The sequence below is a fragment of the Pyrgilauda ruficollis genome, unplaced genomic scaffold, assembly GCF_017590135.1.
Source record: "Pyrgilauda ruficollis isolate IOZ18807 unplaced genomic scaffold, ASM1759013v1 scaffold208, whole genome shotgun sequence".
Classification (NCBI taxonomy): Eukaryota; Metazoa; Chordata; class Aves; order Passeriformes; family Passeridae; genus Pyrgilauda; species Pyrgilauda ruficollis.
Window position 1 is genome coordinate 422,497 of NW_024520096.1, and position 17,759 is coordinate 440,255.

The 17,759-nt window shown below is 47.8% G+C and overlaps 1 protein-coding gene across 1 annotated transcript; it reads left to right on the forward strand.

Annotated features, from left to right (window-relative positions):
* The first annotated feature begins 2,046 nt into the window (after window positions 1–2,046).
* LOC121353532 (claw keratin-like) lies at window positions 2,047–11,932 on the forward strand. Its single transcript, XM_041467432.1, has 2 exons — window positions 2,047–2,302; window positions 11,601–11,932. The coding sequence occupies exons 1-2, from the start codon at window positions 2,047–2,049 to the stop codon at window positions 11,930–11,932; spliced, it is 588 nt and encodes a 195-aa protein (XP_041323366.1).
* The last annotated feature ends 5,827 nt before the right edge of the window (window positions 11,933–17,759 follow it).

Here is a 17,759-nt window from a genome sequence, read left to right on the forward strand (position 1 = left end):
TTGTGCCTGAGCTGCTACAACTCTGTTAACAATGGTACAGTGACAACATCAGGGCACTAATGAGCTTTGATGGTGTGTTTGGAAACACCTGCAGAAAGCCTTGACATGATTCTTGTCAGGGTTAATGTTTGTGTTCACAGAAATCCACCCTGCAGTGACAGGAACCCCGAGCAGATGGAACAAATCCCAACATTGTGCATTCCTCCCACGCTGGAGTAAAGATCTGGACTTTTCATTATTAACAAATCCCTAAGATAAGATTTAACATCTAGCTTAATCTTCAGCTGGCTGAAACCAGTAATTAGGTATTAATTCCAATGTTTTTCACTTTGGGCATGAATTGCTGGCCAGTTTAATCTGAGGTGAAGGTGGATGTTGCAAACCCCATGCTTATCTTCCATTATTGTTGGTGTCCCACCCCTGGAAGTGTCCAAGGCCAGGATGGACAGGGCTTGGAGTAAGCTGGGACACTGGAAGGTGGAATGGGATGGTCTTAGAAGTCCCTTCCAACCCAAGGGAGAAGGCTTTCAGGAGAGGTTTAATAAAAGACAGCAGAAGTAGGAAAATACTTTTGTTTTTTTAACCGAATGGGAACAAGAACGGGGCAGTTGCTGGGGGTGGGAGTGTCCATCCAGCTCACACCGGTGCCACCCTCGGCATCTGTCCCAGAGCCTCCTCCTCAGGTTTAGCAGGATGATAACCCCAGCCAGCAGGGATTCATCAGCAGCTGGGATTCCAGAGGCGTCTCCCACTTGTTCCCAACGTCAGCTGTTCCAGCACCTTCAGGTGCCCTTCGGTCAGAGAAGTGACTCCATGGAAAAAATGCCTGACAAGGTCTTGCCTTGGTCACACCCCATTTATGGCTCTTCTTGCCATTCTCCAAATACAGTCATGATTTATGGTTTTTTATGTGATATTAAGTGTGCTCATGCCTTTCTTTCTGTTTTATTGTTCAAATGTGTAAATTGGGTACTCAGTGTCAGGTTGAAAGAGGTGTCCTGACTTATTTGGGTTTATAACTATCAAGTTCAGGATTTTTGCGCTGTGTCAGAGCTTTGATCAGACTTCTTATTAGTCTAAAGAACCCAGAACACAGGTTATTAATCTTTCATCAAATATTTAATTCAAGAACCCAGAACTCCAGTTTATCCCTAACTTTTTCAGCTCTTCCTGGGCTCAATCGAGGATATTTTTATCCAGAAAAATGTCTGGTTCCCCCCTGCCAAGGAATGAGTCCAGTCATGGAGAAGATCAAGCCTAAACCCCATAAATATTTTCCATTTGAGATGCAGAGACAAATCCCCTCCCTATAAAGCTGAAATTGCAGAGTGGGGAAGGCACTAAAGGACAGGTCATGCAGGACACAAGGACAAACCAGTAATTAGCAAGAGTGATTTATCTAAAACAATTGGCATCCGTTAACAAAGCTGGATCTGGAAACAATCGTGGTTAGTAATTGATTAGGAAGTTCTGCATGTGGCTGATTCACGTGCTGGGCACTTCGAGGCCGGGTATAAAAGTGCTCACTTCACATCTTGCACCATCACTTCTCTTGTCTCACTCTCTGGTGCTGTAGGTAAGTGAATTCCTGAATTCCTGAGCTCCTGAGCTCCTGAATTCCTTCTCTAACCAAGCCTTCGAGTGTGGTTTTGGGATCAGGCTGATATTCTCCTGGTGGGAACCACTGGATGTGGCATTTGGTGCTGTGGTCTGGTTGGGAAGGTGGGGGTTGATCACAGGCTGGACTCGGTGATCCTGGAGGGCTTTTCTGACCTCAGCCACTCTGGGATTGGTAAATGAATCCATTTGTTACTGCTCAGCCACTGGGAAATGCAGATCTGGGTGAGATCTAAGTAATATTCCATGAATATTCCATTTGTGTTCAGTGCACAATTCAGGGATGTACTTTGGGTGCTGAGCTATAATTCTCCCTGTCCCCTGAGCCTCTTCATAGCCTTTTATCCTCATGTTTGATTATGAAACCGATGTGAATTTTCTTTTATTTTTCTGCTCTTCTCTTGCCCCACAGATCCCCATCCCAGAGCCATGGTTCACTCCCTGAGCCCCTGCACCGACGGCAGTCCCTCCCCCTGTGGCGTGGCCGTGCCCCAGCCCGTGGCCGACTCCTGCAACGAGCCCTGTGTCCGGCAGTGCCCCGACTCCACGGTGGTCATTTACCCTCCTCCCGTGGTCGTCACCTTCCCTGGGCCCATCCTCAGCACCTTCCCACAGCAGAGCGTCGTGGGCTCCGAGGGAGTCCCTGCAGTTGGAGCCGCTGTTGGGGCCGGTGTTGGAGCTGGTGTCGGAGCCGGTGTTGGAGCTGTTGTTGGCGGTAGTTTTGGTGCTGCTCGAACCCCTGGAGCTTCCCAAGTTTATGGTGGGGCCAGGTGGGGCCGGGGGTACCCAGTGGGCAGCTGCAGACCCTGCTGCTAAGGCCAGGGCGTGGTGGCTGGACGAGGGTGACCGGCAGGACGCGGCTCCATGACTGAGCTCCGGGGCATGGCGATCAGAGAGAGCTGAGCATTTGGGGCGGCATTAAAACCATCTGTGGATGTTTGAATGCCTCAAAAATCCATTTCCATCCTTCCACCCTTCCTGGTTTTCCTTCTCTAAAGCTTTCCTCTCTTTCCAAGAACTCTGTTCTCAAAGCTATGGGCTGTTCCTGGTTTCTTGGGAGCTTGTTGGGATCTTTGTGGCTTCCCACTGACAGTAGGTTTAGATTAGGGAGAAATTAGGATTTTAGATTTTTAAAATTTAGATTTTAGGGTGAAATTAGGAAGGAATTCTTTCTTGTGAGGACCTGGCACAGGTTGCCCAGGGAAGCTGTGGCTGCCTCATCCTTCTGGAAGATTCCAAGGCCAGGTTGTATGGGGCTTGGAACAACCTGGGATAGTGGAACTTTCTCTGCCCATGGCAGGGGTGGGACTGAATCATCTTTAAAATCCCACCCAAACCATTCTGTGCTTCTGTGACTGTGGCAATGTCAAGGATCTGGTCAGAGACCCCCTTCAGATCCATTTCTAAGCTCTTTCCATGGCTACTGATGGATAAAAACTGTTCTGCAGCGCCCCAGCCCCTGCCCTTCTGCCGTGCTGTGTGACCAGGGCTGGCTACCACCACAGGAGGAGCAGCCCCAGACATTCCCTGAGTCACCCCGCATCAAACCACGGCTTGTGGGCGATTTGTAACCTGTGCTGTGTCTCACCTGTTCTTCCTCATTAAACCAGACGTCGCAGCAGGTTATTGGCGTGTGGGTGTCTCTGTGTGTCCCCTGTCCTTGTCCTGCTGCACCAACCCCATCCTGTCACCAGGAGAGTGAAATTCCCGAGGGATCTGGCCAAAGTCTGTGGGTGATCTCCTTTGCACGGCCACAGCTGTCCCCTCCTTCCCCACATTCCCAGTTTCTGTGGAGATTTTTGTTCAGTATTGGCTTTCCTGGCTCCTGTTCCTGGTGTCCTGGGGATCCTGGCAGTGGCAGGAGCAGAGCACAGGGTTGGAAACCCCTCCAGGATCCCTGAGTCCAAGCTGTGCCTGATCCCCACCTGGTCACCCAGACGAATGTCCAGTCCTTCCTTGGACACCTCCAGGGGTGGCCACTCCAAACTTCCCTGAGCCCCTTCTAAGGCCTTTTCCCTTTTCCAGGAGGAATTTCCCCAAATTTTCCACCCTGAGCTTCCTCTGGCACAGCTCGAGGCCATTCCCTCTTGTCCTGTCCCTGTTCCCTGGGATCAGATCCCAAACCCTTCCTGGCAGATTCCAAATACCCCCTGGATCCCCCTTTTCTCCAGGCTGAGCCCCCCCAGCTCCCTTAGGATCCTTTTCCAGCTGCTCCAGCCCCGTTCCCATCCCTGGACACTCTCCCCTTTCAATAATCAGGATAACCTGGACATGACGCTGATGCTGCCTCATGGAATTGGGGATTTATTTGGGAATAAATTGGTAACAAAACTTTCCCCAGCTCTCCTGGCCGTGTTTGAAATGTTATGTAGCGTGTGAGGAACAGCGACAGTGTCTTTAAGGATTGCAGGGTGGCGTCGGAATGTGGGATTATTCTGGGGTAGTCACTCTTTTGGGGAATTATTATCTTCATGTGGAAGAAAAACAAAGTTGCCCAGGCACTGTAATAATGTGTAATTAATGTTGGCGAGCTCTGGAGCAGGTGATTAAACCAGATTCTCCCCAACCACATAATCCTTACAAAAGAGAAATCCCTCAAACCTCAAAAGCCAGGGAAAAATCCCCCAAACCTCAAAAGCCTTTGTTGTTGGGAATATTTGGGAATGAGCTGCAGTTTGTTTACACCTCTCAAGATGCTCTTTCATAGCCTAAATTGAGATCTGCGTTTACCACAAACCAGAAAAATCAGTGAAATTGTGGAATTCTGCCAGTGTGTTTTGGTAGAACTATTTTTGATACCTTTTTATTTCTTTTGCTGTAAACGCCCCTGGTGTGAAATGTCCTTCCAGAGGACTAAAGATATTGGGTGTCTCACTGAGAAGATTCAATGCCTTTTTAAGATAGAAGCATTTGCTAATGTCTCTTAGGTTCATTATTGAGCCTAATTATTCAGTTTAATGATAATTATGGGCTGACAGTATCCATTTAAATATGGTGAATTTTGAAATTCTTTTTTCTCTTGTTGCCATTTTTTCCCCCTGTCCTATGCTCCATTTTCCCTTCTCCTAAAAGGCTGAACTCTTTAACAAATAATTTGAAAATTTTGTCCAGTTTGGGCAATAATCGGGTGCCAAGCTTCTCATTTGGGACAGGTTTAGTCTTTAGGGAAGATCCTCAACCTTGCAGGGAATCTTGGTGCTGGAGGCAGCTCCTGTGGCATTAAATGTTCCCAGGGGAACATTTAAATGGATAATTCCCCAGTGAATACATTCCCAAGTTGGAATGGAATGACAGGAGTTGGTTTTCAGTTATTTAAATTACCCGGCTATTGCCTGTTATGATAATATCGCAGCCAGGCCGCAAGTTCCTCTCACCATCCCACTTTTCCTGAGCCTCAGGACACGAAAGAATTCAGGTTTTAGGATCTGAGAGAGATCAAGGAAGCTGTGGTGGAGCTGATGGTCGGGAACTGGAGCAACAGGAAAGGGGGAATCGGTTCAGACCGAAAAAGGGGAAATTTACGTTCATATTGGGAAGGAGTTCTTCCACGTGAGGTCCTGGCACAGGATATTCCATGGATTCCCCATCCCTGGAAGCATCCTAGGCCAACTTGGAGCCACCTGGAATGGGATGATCTTTAAGGTCTCTTCACCCATCTAGAACAGGTGTAGGAAAATCTCAAATGTTCCTGAGGTATCAGGACAGATCCATGGAAAATGAGCTTTGGTGTGGTGAGCAGGGAGGCCCTGGGAGGGATCTGGGCTGCAATTCCAGGGTGATCTGGAACTTCCTGACTTCTTCTGACGAGCTGGAATGAGCAGGTGAGGAAACGTCCCGTCCCTGTTTGGTGACTCCTGTGACAGGAGCATCTGGGGTGAGGAATTTGGCACTCCAATGTCTCCAGAAGGTTGACCTGCAGCAGAGGAGGAGATCCTGCAGGTGCCCTGGATCCCTGGAGCTGAGGGACGCCCTCAGAGCCGCGACATTCAAAGCAGGAAGAGGAAGTGAGGTGGGAGCCAGGTGGCTCCAGGTCAGCGTTGTGGCGGGAGGTGACGGCGGGTGACAGGGCTGGGACTGGCAGGAAATCACCACCTGTGGGTCCTGCCCCAGGGAATGATCCAAGGGGGAATTCAGGAGGGAAGGACATCACAAATGGTGTTGTGCTGGCAAACTTGGGCAGGGGCAGAGGTTAAGTCGGACCAAAGGACTCAGAATTTCATCCAAATCTTTGGCTTCCTGGGTTTTATTCCATCTCCTCTCCTGTGCAAGGCTGTCCAAACCCTTCCCCGGTCTCTGTGCAGGCAGGAGAAGCCTTTGTGTGCCAGAGGCATCCCAGGGAGATAAGCTGAGCTTACCAAGACTCCACCATTTGCTAATGCTTTCCCCGGGGAACCCAGCCCATTTCGCTGCTGACAGCAGAAGGGTTGCAAAACCTCTCTTAAAGGCTTTGCCACTTTCAAAGGGCTGCTCTGATTTTTCAAAGGGCCGCTCTGATTTTTCAAAGGGCCGTGCTCTGCTTGTGGGGAGACTCCTCCCTGACCCCCTCCCTTCCTGGGGCACCCCCATCTGGGGCTGCCCTGCTCAAATTGGGGCACTGAGGAATCAGACCTCGCTCTTGGCTGGGACTGCTCCTGCCCAGACAAGGAAATGGAGCTCGAGCTCATCTCTGCTCCTTGGCTCCAGGTCAGAGTTTTGGGGAAATCAGTGACACGATGGAAAGAAATGGATGTTGGGCTGGAGGATCAACATTTCTGCTGACTGGCCCTGGTTTACTGCCCATGGAATGGCTTCTCTGACCTCCTCCCTTAATTATTTTCTCGAGCCTTTGCTCTGAGAGCTGGGAAATGCAGAAATGCTTCTGCAGGAGGCCACCATGGCAAGAGGAGGGGTGGCCATGGCTATCTCTGGGAAATCAGCCCAGAGGTGACCCCTCACAGTCACTCCTGCAATAACATTTGTGACTCCTGCTGAGCTCTTTGATGTGGAACTGGGCTCACGGCCTCTCTGCCTGGGCTCTGGCAGAGTCTTGTTGAAACACCTATCATCTTTGTATTCTAAATCTAAATCGTTTTAGTATTCAAAACCGAAATAATTTTTAATATTCTACATCTAAATAATCCTTCATATTTGAAGAGCCCAAATAATTTTTAATATTCTAAATCTAAATAATCCTTAGTATTGGAAATCTAAATACTCTTAATTGTTCTAAATCTAAATAATCTTTAATATTTTAGACCTAAATCTTCTTTAGCTTTCTAAATCTAAATAACCTTTGATATTTTAGGCCTAGATCAACTTTACCATGCCAAACCCAAACTAGTGCTCCTGCAGGGGCATGGCAGGGGCTGGCAGGAGCTCCCTGAAGAAGTGGTTGATCCATCTGCAGAGGAGCTGAACCATCCAGCAGCTGGCCATGGCTTGGCTGCCTTTGGTCTTTTCTCTTGGGTGGCTTTAACCTTGAGCGTCACCAATCTCCTGCCTTGGACGACCATGAGATTCCCCCTCAATCTCTCTTTTTGTGATTTATTGTCCAAGAACAAACCCCAGCTTTGCTCCAGGAGCCTCTCTGGGGACAAAATCAACCAAGAAATGCCTCTTTCTGGTGAAATATTTGAGTAAACCCAAAGTCAAGGGTTAGTTAAGGTTTCTCCTTCTGGTGGGGGAAATGAGCCAAGGCAGGAACCATTGAGATGGAAATGTGGTGACAGTCCCTAACATCCGGAGTCTGGACTGCCCTCTCATTGCAGGGCTCTGAGGGTGACTGTGGGTCCCCTTAAAGTGCCCAGACAAAAGCAGAGCAGACATTTGATGCTTCTAACCAGAGTAATTTTAATGGAAATGAGAAACAGTGAGGAACAGAAAGAAGTTGGCAGAGATAAAGAAGGGGCTTTGGCAAGCAGAGCGTTCCCGATGGTGGGCAATGTTTTTCCTGGTGGAAATGGTGGAGTTTGCCAGTCCAAATGTGTTTCTTTTTTCGTGTTCACTGTCAGGTGAGGCACAGCAGGGACAGAGAACAGGACCTCCTCTGCTAAAAGTCACCTTTGGTCAGAGTCGAACAAAGTGGACTTTGTTGCAGAAACTCCACACAAAGTGGCTGCGGATGAACTTAAAAAGCACTTTCCTCACACTCAAAAGTCTGTTTCTACTCCACCAAAGACCTCTAAAGGTGCCTCAGCCCTTTGAGAGTGACAGCTGGAGGGACAGAAAATCCTACAGAGGGTTACATGGAGTGTCCTACACAGCCTGGCACCCACACATTCCCCAGAGTCGGAGCCATGAGCGCTCGGCATTCCTCAGCACCAGAACCGAAGCCATGAATCCGTGTCCTGAATTCCATCCCGTGGGCGCTACTCCCTCTGGGAACAGCTCAGAGTGTTCTGTCCCCAAACTGAACGGAGAAGGGGAGACTTAATCCCAGGTTTCCAAAGTTACCCAAGTTACCCATGCAACCCAGGAGCCCGGGGAGCCCCTCGATCCTCCCCGAGAGCTTCCCAACAATGTCCCCATTGAGGTTGGCGTAGACCGTCCCACGGATGTTCCCGGAGGGATGGAAGAAGCTCCCGACATTCCTGAAGCCGGACGGGGGCACATCTTGGCACTGGTCCCGGTAGAAGCTGAAGGAACGCCTGGGCCGGAAGTTGGAGCTGCCAAAGCCACCAAAGTTGTCATTGCCAGCCAGGGCGCAGCACGCGTTGTCACAGCAGTCCTTGAAGGAATTCATCCTTGTTGATTTGGAGAGCCTGGAACACACACCCAGAAACAAAATTTATGGGCTGCTGAGGGCAGAGCAAAGGCTCCGACTCGGTCCCTCCTGCGCATCGGTTTCACCCTCCTAATTAACTCGTTTATTTTTGTAATCTCCTCAATCCCAAACAACTGTGCTTTTTTTCCCCCGTCAACTTTTGGAAACTGCTGACTAAACGTAGCGAATGAGGGTTTTGCCAGCTGAGAGCTGAGCTTTCCCGCCCCAGAAATCAGAGAAATGTAATAAATGAAAGAAAAACGCAATGAATGTAACCCAGAACTGAAAATTACTTTTTACTACAAGATTGTGGTAGCAAATTTCCAGTTTTCAGCACCTTAAAGCCTAATACTAAAAAATCACAGGAAAGGAGAGCAAAAAGTTTTGAGTGGAGCAGTTCCTTGAGATTGCAGGGAATTTTGTGCTTGGCGTTGGCTCCAAAATGACAAGAAATTTCCTACAGAACGTCTGTACCTGCACATAGAGACAAGTTTGTATTTCTGTGTTATATAAATATATGCAGACACAGCAGTACCTATTAAATAAATAAATAAATAATTAAATAAGCACTATAAATTTAATATATATTCATATTCATATTCATATCCATATTCATATTTTATATATAAATCTACTTCTAAAGAAATATTTGGAGAAACATGCACAGGAGAATAGAGCCAGTACATACCTCTGCTTCACGGAGAGAAGTTGAGACGAGAAGTCAAGAGGAGCGGATGACTTTTCGGAGTCGGGGGTCCGCTTTTATAGCATCCAAAGTGTGTCATCCCACCTTATTCCTCCAACCTACGTCACAACCATTTTCATATTTTCGGTGCTTGGCATCGCTACGCCAACCTAAACCCTTTAGAATTTCTTTAATCTTAAAGCATTTCTAGGGAAATTGCCCTGAATTCCTTGCGGCCAAAAGGGGAGATAGTTGAGGAGATATTTATTAATTTGGGAAAATATTCAGATTATTAAGGCCATGGCCTTGTATGTGGTCCATCAGCTTGGCTTTGGCACCTCCCATGCCGCTGGCGGAGGACGAAGTGAGAGGTTTTGCTTTGGTGTGCTGAGGATTGAGGAGCCTCCACTCAGCATCTCCATGACTTTCCTGGTGGAGGTCTCTCACTGGGTTTGTACCCCAGCTTCTCCAACAACAACCCAAAGACATTTTCCAACCACCTTGTGGGGGTTCACAAATATTCCTTCCTATTTTAAGTGAATTTTTTGGAGTACTTTTTGACTTTCATGGAAGAGCATCACCTTAATATGGCTCAGGAAGCAGAGACCTTGAAGAGTGACCGTATTATTAAATCTGGAGGTGTCTTTCGGTGGCAAACTATTAGTATTTAAATCCAGCAACACTTTGCAAATTGAAAACAATAATGAGTGTTTGTGAAGTGCTTTGGTATTCAAAATTTGGAGGAAGCCTCAACATCCTGCTTGCTCATTATTACGCTTATTTTATATTCAAATTAATGCCAGAAATTAGGTGAAGGTCACCCAAGGAGCTCTGCCCTAAACTCCAGAGTTCCTCCCTATCCCAACTTCTACACGTGGTGATTCTTTGTGGAAAAAATACCAGCAGGGTTCTTTAGTGTTCATTTAATGCTCTTTTAGTGCTAATCCTGATAATTTCTTTATTTTCAGATCAAATTGAGGTTTGAATTCTCCACTTTGCTCGGCTGAACTGGGGTCAAACCCTCCAGTGAAATGCAGAAAATGCAGTTGGATTTTTGTTAAAAACATTCTTCCTGCTCCTGCAGCAGCATGGCTTTGATTCAGGAGCACTTTGGAATTGAGATTTACTTATAGTTCTGTTCCTTTTTCCTGAAGTGGATGAGGTTTAATGCAAAATCCCTACATTTACATTTCCTTTAGCTAAAACCCCATGGTGCATCTTTCTACTGAACACAAATGCTTTCAAACATGTGGGAAAGTTTTCCTTTTTTTAACTGAAATTTTCTCTCTCTCCAATGACCTTGAGAAATCAGAAACGACTTTTCTATAATACAAAAAAAAAATTTCGGATTTGACAATGGAGGCAATAAAATGGTATCAGGAATGTTGCTGGCCCAGAAAAGGTTAAGATGAAAGAAACCTGTAATATATGGGACATACGGGAACACACTAATAATCCCAAACAATGAGGAAAATTATGTTAATTGAAGATATGACGTGTACAGGCAAATTTGTTTGCCAACCAGTAGGGTTCCAAACCTTTTGAATCCACAGGGCGTCTGAGATAAGCCAGGAGGGCAAAGCTGGAGTATAAAAAGGGCTTGGAGCTCAGGGCTCCTCATCAGCTCTCCTGCCTTCTCCTCCCGGTGAACTCGGTAAGCTTTTCCTCCTTTCTCCCCCTGGACTGGGAATTTTCCTTTCAGAATTTCTGTTGGGGTTGTGTATCCTCTGAACTGTCAGGATTTGCTGTTCCTTTTACCTGGGCTTGCTGGGTTCAATTTTAAAGCTTTAAGTAGAACTTTCCTGGTCCTGTTGGTACCTGGGTTCCCTGATAAGGGATTTTCAGGACAGCAGAGGTAGGAAAGGGTTTTCCCACCATGACTCTTGGTGGGTTTTTTCTTAAATCTCCTATTTTAAGCAGGATTTTGGCTCTGTCTGGCCACACAGATGTTCTCATGTGTGTCCACTCTCTGTGGTTTCTTCTGTGGGCTCTCAACATTTCCAGGTGCAAATTAAAATGGGTGGAAAGCACTGAAATGGGTCTTAGGGTGATGGACCCAAAACCTGAGGGGTGTTATCACAGGAAAATTCTGGGAAGACTTCCCTGATGGAGTGAGGAATGCAAAGCTCCATGAAAAGCTGATATCCTAAAAGAAAATTAGGGTTGCCAATTCCTAACAAGATTCCCTTGGAAAAAGCCCTGAAGCAGCAGCAAGGTTTTGATCTGTGGCCAGTGATTCCTTCATCAGGGGTTCCACCAATCCCAGGAGTAACGAAATAGTTTAATACTAATATATTGAATCTACATTAATATAGGATATAAAATAATTTAAAGGCAGTGGGTAGATGAGCGGATTAAATAGATGGAGCGTAAGGAGGAGCTGAGGTCATAGCTTTTCCTCTGCCTTTGTTCTCACGGGACCGGTGAGGAAGATTTCAGGCTCTGAGGTTCCTGCTATTCCTTGGAGTATTTACCACTCTTCCTTTCTTCCCCGTCGCAGGTTTTACCTCCATCTCCCAAAGATGACTTTCCTCCAAGGCCAGTGCGACGATGACTGCTACTCCTCCTGCAACTACGGGGGTCTCTACGGCTACCGGGGCTATGACTGCGGGAGCCCCTGCGGCTACCGGAGCTACGGGGGCCTCTACGGCTCCCGCGGCCTCTACGGCTTCGGGGACCGCTACGGCTACGGCAGCTTGTACGGCTACCGGGGCATCTTCGGCTCCGGGGACTGCTACGGCTCTGGGGGGCTCTATGGGGGCTACCGGGGCTTCTACGGCTCTGGGGACTGCTATGGATACCCCGGGTTCTACTCCAGCCGCTACGGGTACCCCTTCGGCTCCCGCTACGGCCAAAGGTTCGGCTTTGGGGGCTGCTACAGCTGCTAAAGCCAGAGGGAGCAACCCCGAAACCCAGCCCGGGTTTGGTGGGATCGATGGAGAGTCCAGCAGTGGAGACCATGGCTGGGCAGAGTTTTGGGGACAAGAGGCAAAGCCGGGGTGCTCTGAGAACTCTGCACTGCTGCTGAAGTGCTGGGGGTGATTCACCTTCATCCTGCTGCCCCAGCTCTCCTCTCGACCCAGACCTTCTCCTCAGTCCTCCTAGCAAACCAAACTCCGTGTTTTTGGCAGTGCTGTACAAAAAGTTCCTTCTGACTGGATGATGTGGGTGTCATGTGACTTTTGGGAGTGTGGTCTTTCCATTCTGTATCTCTTTAAAGTTATCTCTGCCTTTCATTCCTATTAAAGATTTTTTTTCTGCATCAATTCAGCATTTCTGGGTTTATTTGTCATTTAAGTTTCACAGACAGCTTGAAGTCTTTGGTATCCAAAATCCTGAGGAAGCCTCAGCACCCTGTCTGCTCTTTATAATGCTTATTTTAAATTCAAATGAATGCCAGAAATTGGGTGGAGGACGTACAAATATGAAATCCTTCACAGCAGAAGGATTGGGAGACAAAATTATGAACTCAATCCTGTGTCCAGTTCTGGGCCTCTCATGCCAAGATGGACATTGAGGGGCAGGAGTGTGTCTGGATAAGGGAATGGAGATGGAGCAGCTGGAAAAGGGAATGGAGGATCCTGAGGGAGCTGGGGAGCTCAGCCTGGAGAAAAGGGGGATCCATGGAGAATTTCTGGCTCTTCCAGGGGGAATTTTGGGATCTGATTCCAGGGAACAGGGACAGGACAAAAGGGTAAGGTGGTGGTTTTGCTTGTGTGGATGTTGACCTGGAAAACTCAAACCATTCTCTTGATCTTCCACACAGAACAGAAGAAAATCCATTTGAGCTGAATAAAATCCATTTTTACATGTGGAGTTGCAATAACACATTAAATCCAAGGACTAGAAGCCAGAAAATTGAGGGGGTGGGGGGGAAGTGGGGGAAAAAAGGCAAATACACCTAAAGACAAAAAAAAACCAGTAGAAATGTCCTCATTCTTCCTGGGCAACCCCTTCCAAGCCTTGACCAGGAAGAAATTTCTCCTCATGTGCAACCTGAGGCTCCCTTGACACAGCTTGAGGCCTTGTGCTGTCCCTGTTCCCTGGGATCAGATCCCAAATCCCCCCTGGAAGAGCCCAAAATTCCCCCTGGATCCCCCTTTTCTTCAGGCTGAGCCTCCCTCGGGAATCTCCATTCCATTTTCCAGCTGCTCCAGCCCAATTCCCTTCCCTGGACATTCTCCAGCCCCTCAATGCCCCCTTGCCAGGAAGGGCCAAGAGCTGGACACGGATTTGAGTCCAGAAAGTCCCTTCAGAATTCCACAGCTCCCAGAATATCCACCCAAACCAAGGACACAGGCAAGAAAACAACTGGATCTCCAGAGGTTGTTTTTTTTTCAAATGCAGAAAGTATTTAATAGAACAAGAAAAAGAGCTGGCACAGATACAGAAAGATTATAGTTTTGGGATGCTGGAGGCAGCTCCGGGAGATGAGTCACTGCTCTCCAGAACATTCCTTTTTGCTGAAGTTGTGTTGTTCATCCTTCAGGTCCTTGTAAATGCAGATCAAAGGCGAGACAGCCGTAACGCTCCCTCACCCAGGGCTGCAGCGCCGTGCTGGAAGTGCTTATTGAAAATGCAGATGACACTAAATCTAATTTCACAGAGGTCCTCCAGCCCCATTGCAGCAACTCCGAGAAGTTTCACATGAATTGCAGATCGCCCCTCCCGTTGCTGAAGGGGCCGTGGGAAGGTTTAAATGCAGAATATCAGGAGAGTTGAGAAAGGCAGGAAGAAGGAGACAGAGAGAACAACAAAACCAGAAATTCCAAGAGGTTTCAGAGCACGGCAAAGCCCCCACTTGTGGTGACTTCACCGTGGGGACTCCGCACTTGTGCAAACATCAACAGCGGGCTCATCCGTTCGTCTTCCGTGGGCGCGGGTCCGTTCGCGGGGATTTTCCCCTGGGATCAGCAGCAGGGGTAGCAGCAGGAGTAGGAGCAGCACGACGGGTAGTAGTAGCGCGTGGTGCAGCTCCGGGAGGTGCAGCAGCTGCCGTAGGAGCGGCGGCAGCAGCTCAGCGTGCGGGAGATGCAGGGGTTGCAGCTGTAGGTGCGGGTGCAGGTGCGGTAGCAGGGGGAGCAGCACAGGGTGTAGCAGCGTGGGGAGTAGCAGCGTGGGGAGTAGCAGCACGTGGAGTAGCAGCAGGACATCTTGGGGGGCGGGGGTGGAGGTGAGCCTGGGACAGGATGGGAGAAAAAGGGAGAGAAAAAGGGTTTGTAAAGGCGGAGTCATGGTGTGGGTGAGTGCGGTTGGGTGGAAATGTTGGGTGAATCCCTCAGGTTTGCATGGCATTTTCATGTCATAGATTCCTAGAATCCCAAGATCCTAGAATTCCAGAACCCCAGGATCCCAGAATCCCAGGATCCCAGAACACCAGGATTCCAGAACCCCAGGATCCCAGGATCATTGAGGCTGTAAAAGACCTCCAAGACCGAGTCCAACCCCAGCCCAGAGCACTGAGTGCCACTTCCAGTCCTTGGGATGGGGACTCCAAACCTCCCTTCCAAATCCTGAAAACCCTTTCCAAGAAAAAAAAAAAATCTTCCTGAAGAAGGGATTTGTGTGGTGTCCCAAGACAGGCAGCTGAGGTAAATCCCATCTCAGTGAAGGAGTCCCAGTGTCTGACTCTAATCCCTCCCAGCGTTTTCTGGAGTTCTTGGAAACGCACAACTCAAGGAGTTCATTAAGTCTCCAGCCTCCCTGTCTGCTTTTAATCTTGGCACATAAACAATTCCTTCTCCTAGGCAACACTGGCTTTGTTAGTGCCAGTTCTAGCAAGGACACTCTGCTGGACAGAGAAGGTTTAAACCCTGCAGCTCAGAGCTACCCTAGGGACTCCAGTGGGACAAAAACAATTCCTGGGACTTTTCCATATTCCCCATTGCAACATCCCGCCACAAAGAGCCATTTCCTCCTTGCACAACCACTCTGCCTGGGCCTGAAAATTCCAGGTGTCACCACTGGAAAAAAAGAAACCCAGAACTTCTAACACAGCTTCCCATTATTTCCCATTCCATGGGAATGTCCATGCATTGATCCCTCCAGATTAAAAACATCCAGGAGAAAACACCCATGAGCAAAGGATTTCCCCCCAAATTCAAGGACTCTCCAGGAGAATGCAAGCTGGACTTACCGAGTTCAGTGGGAAGAGCAAACCAAGAGGAGCCGTGTGAGGAGTGCCGGTGTTGCGAGCATTTTTATATTCCCATTGTGGAGGTCGGAGCAGTTCCCCGAGAGCTCCCCTTAGTCACGGGACAAATTTGGGAAGTACATCAGCAGCCCAATTGCTATAATTGTTTCCCTCCGCATTTAGGACAATTTTGGAATTCCTGGGGCTGGGCACTGTGATTACAGCCCGGGAGATTCTTTCATCTCCAGGCTTTCCAGGACAGAGGGATTTCTGGGAAAGCACCCGGAGGACAACTGGGAATGTGGCTGGAGGCTACACAGAACAGCTCCAGCCCCAATTCCTGGTCAGCTGGGAGCCCATGGATTGGTTCTTTACCTCGTGGCCCCACCAGGGAGGTGGGCACTGCACATTTTGGTGACGTAAAACAGCCGGGGAGCTGAGGAGAATTACCCCGAGCACTCCGGGATTTCCGTCACAATTAATGACAGGGGTTCCATTGATTCTTTCAGGTTCTTCTCCTGCCTATAATTTGTCCTAGGATAGGTGCAGGCCAAGGCACAGGATCAATTAAAGCAGCATCTGAGAAATGTGGTTAATTTTTATGGTGTGAGGGTTTTGGATTTTTAAAAATTTTTTTCCTAGATGAAATTATTGGAAAAACTCGTTTGAGCCGCGTCTTGTGATATCATTCACGTGTCTGATATTTATGGGGTTTATATATGGGATCCATGGGCATGAGCTGGCCAGAATCCCTCCCTGTCCTGGGCTGCATCCATGGGCAGGGGGGTCAGGAAGGAGCTTCTCCTGCTCTGCTCTCTCTGATGGGATCCCACCAGGAATTCTGTGCTGGGTTCTGTTGTCCCCAACATAAAAGGGACCTGGATTTGTTGGAGCAAGCCCAGAGGAGACCACGAAGTTGATAAAGGGACTGGAGCCCCTCCTCGATGGATCCAGGCTGGAATGTTGGGAATGTTGAGCCTGTGGAGACCCCAGAGCCCCTCCCGGATCTGCAGGGGCTCCAGGGAAGATGGAGAGGGAATTTTCCCCAGGAACTGCAGGGACAGGACGCAGGGAATAGGGTCAGGGGGACAGAGGGGGAATTTGGGTGGGATTTTGGGAAGGAATTGTTCCCTATGAGGGTCCCAGGTTATTCCATGGATTTCCCATCCTAGGAGTGTCCAAAACCAGTCTGGACAGGGCTTGGAGCAACCTGGGACAGTGGGATATGTGGTCCTTCCAACCCAACCCATTCCATGGTTCCATATCTATAATAACAAGACAAATATCTTCTCTTTTACATTAAAAAAAAAAAAAAACAACAAACTTTTGGGTCCTCCTCAGCTTTAGGGATGAAATCCAGGTCTCCAAAACTCATAGGAGTTAAAATTATCAAATTATTTTCCTGCCTTAAGTGGGCTGGAGAGAACAAAGGGTTGGACATTCCCCTTGGGAAGGATTTTCCTGAGGCAGGAATCGCTCCCCGACCTGCTGTGGTGGCATTTTCCAGCAAGATTTCTGTCACTCTGCTCCAGGGGACAGCAGGAATTATAAATAAATATAAATAGTTTAAAGAAAGAAAAACCTCCCTTGCCCCCCCCGGGCTCCCTTCCCCGCTCTGCTTGTGATACTCGAGGATTTTAAACCAGGAGGGTTGAAATAATCCAAACATTGCCAAAGGAACTCTAATGACTGTTTTGGGAGGACACTGATACCAGAAATTCTGATGAGGCTCAGCACTTCCTAATGTCTGTCATTATCCTCATTTAATATGCAAATGAGGCTTGGCTCACTGCGGGGGAGGGTCATACAGGGAGGTATTTGCTGAATTTTAAAAAAAGCCTCTTGATTTGTGCTGGGAAGGCTGAAAATCGGCGTTAATAAGATTTGCTGCAAAATAATTGTGTCATTTTAACTCCTATAAATTCCTTTGTTGCTTCTGAAATCTGGATTTCATCACTAAAGCTGAGGAGGAGCCAAAAAGATTTTTAAGACAAAAAAAAATGTGGTTTTTTTTGTGTTGCCAGGTTGAGCTGAGAATAGATTAATTACCCCTGATGGAGAGGAAACCAATTATTTTAATTGAAGGTGTGACATGGGCAAATAAATTTAATTTTGTTGCTGTTTACATTGGTCAGATAATTTCTGAGTGACCAAAGCGCCTCCCAAAGGGCCGAGGGACACTGAAAGGCCAGGAATTGCCCTGGGAAGTTCAGCAAATGCAGGACATTTTCCAAAGTCCCTTCAATGATCCAAATTAATGCAAAATTTGGGTGTCCCAAACCCTGAAATGGCAAAATTCCTGCAGAAGCAGGAATTCGCTTCCATGCCTAAAAACACAGGGAAGAACTCAAGAAAGAGTTTGGTCATTAGATGGAAATCTAATTTATAGAACCTTTAGTTAATTAGAGAAAGATGGAGTGAAATTCTAGGGGAATAATAAATGGAGGCATTCAATGAAGGGCTCTGATTCATGGGACGGGTTAAAACCTGCTCATCCCCAGGAAACTTCAGTGATTTTATTTATTTATTTTTTTTTAATATTCTATAAAAAATTTAAGTCCCAACATTTTGAAAAAATGCAT

Excerpts from the sequence above, each read along its gene's own strand:
- LOC121353532 (XM_041467432.1), top strand. The coding sequence starts at position 2,047 with ATGGTTCACTCCCTGAGCCCCTGCACCGACGGCAGTCCCTCCCCCTGT. Across the intron at positions 2,303-11,600 it reads GGCCGGTGTTGGAGCTGGTG|GCTACTCCTCCTGCAACTAC; the intron begins TCGGAGCCGGTG and ends GCGACGATGACT.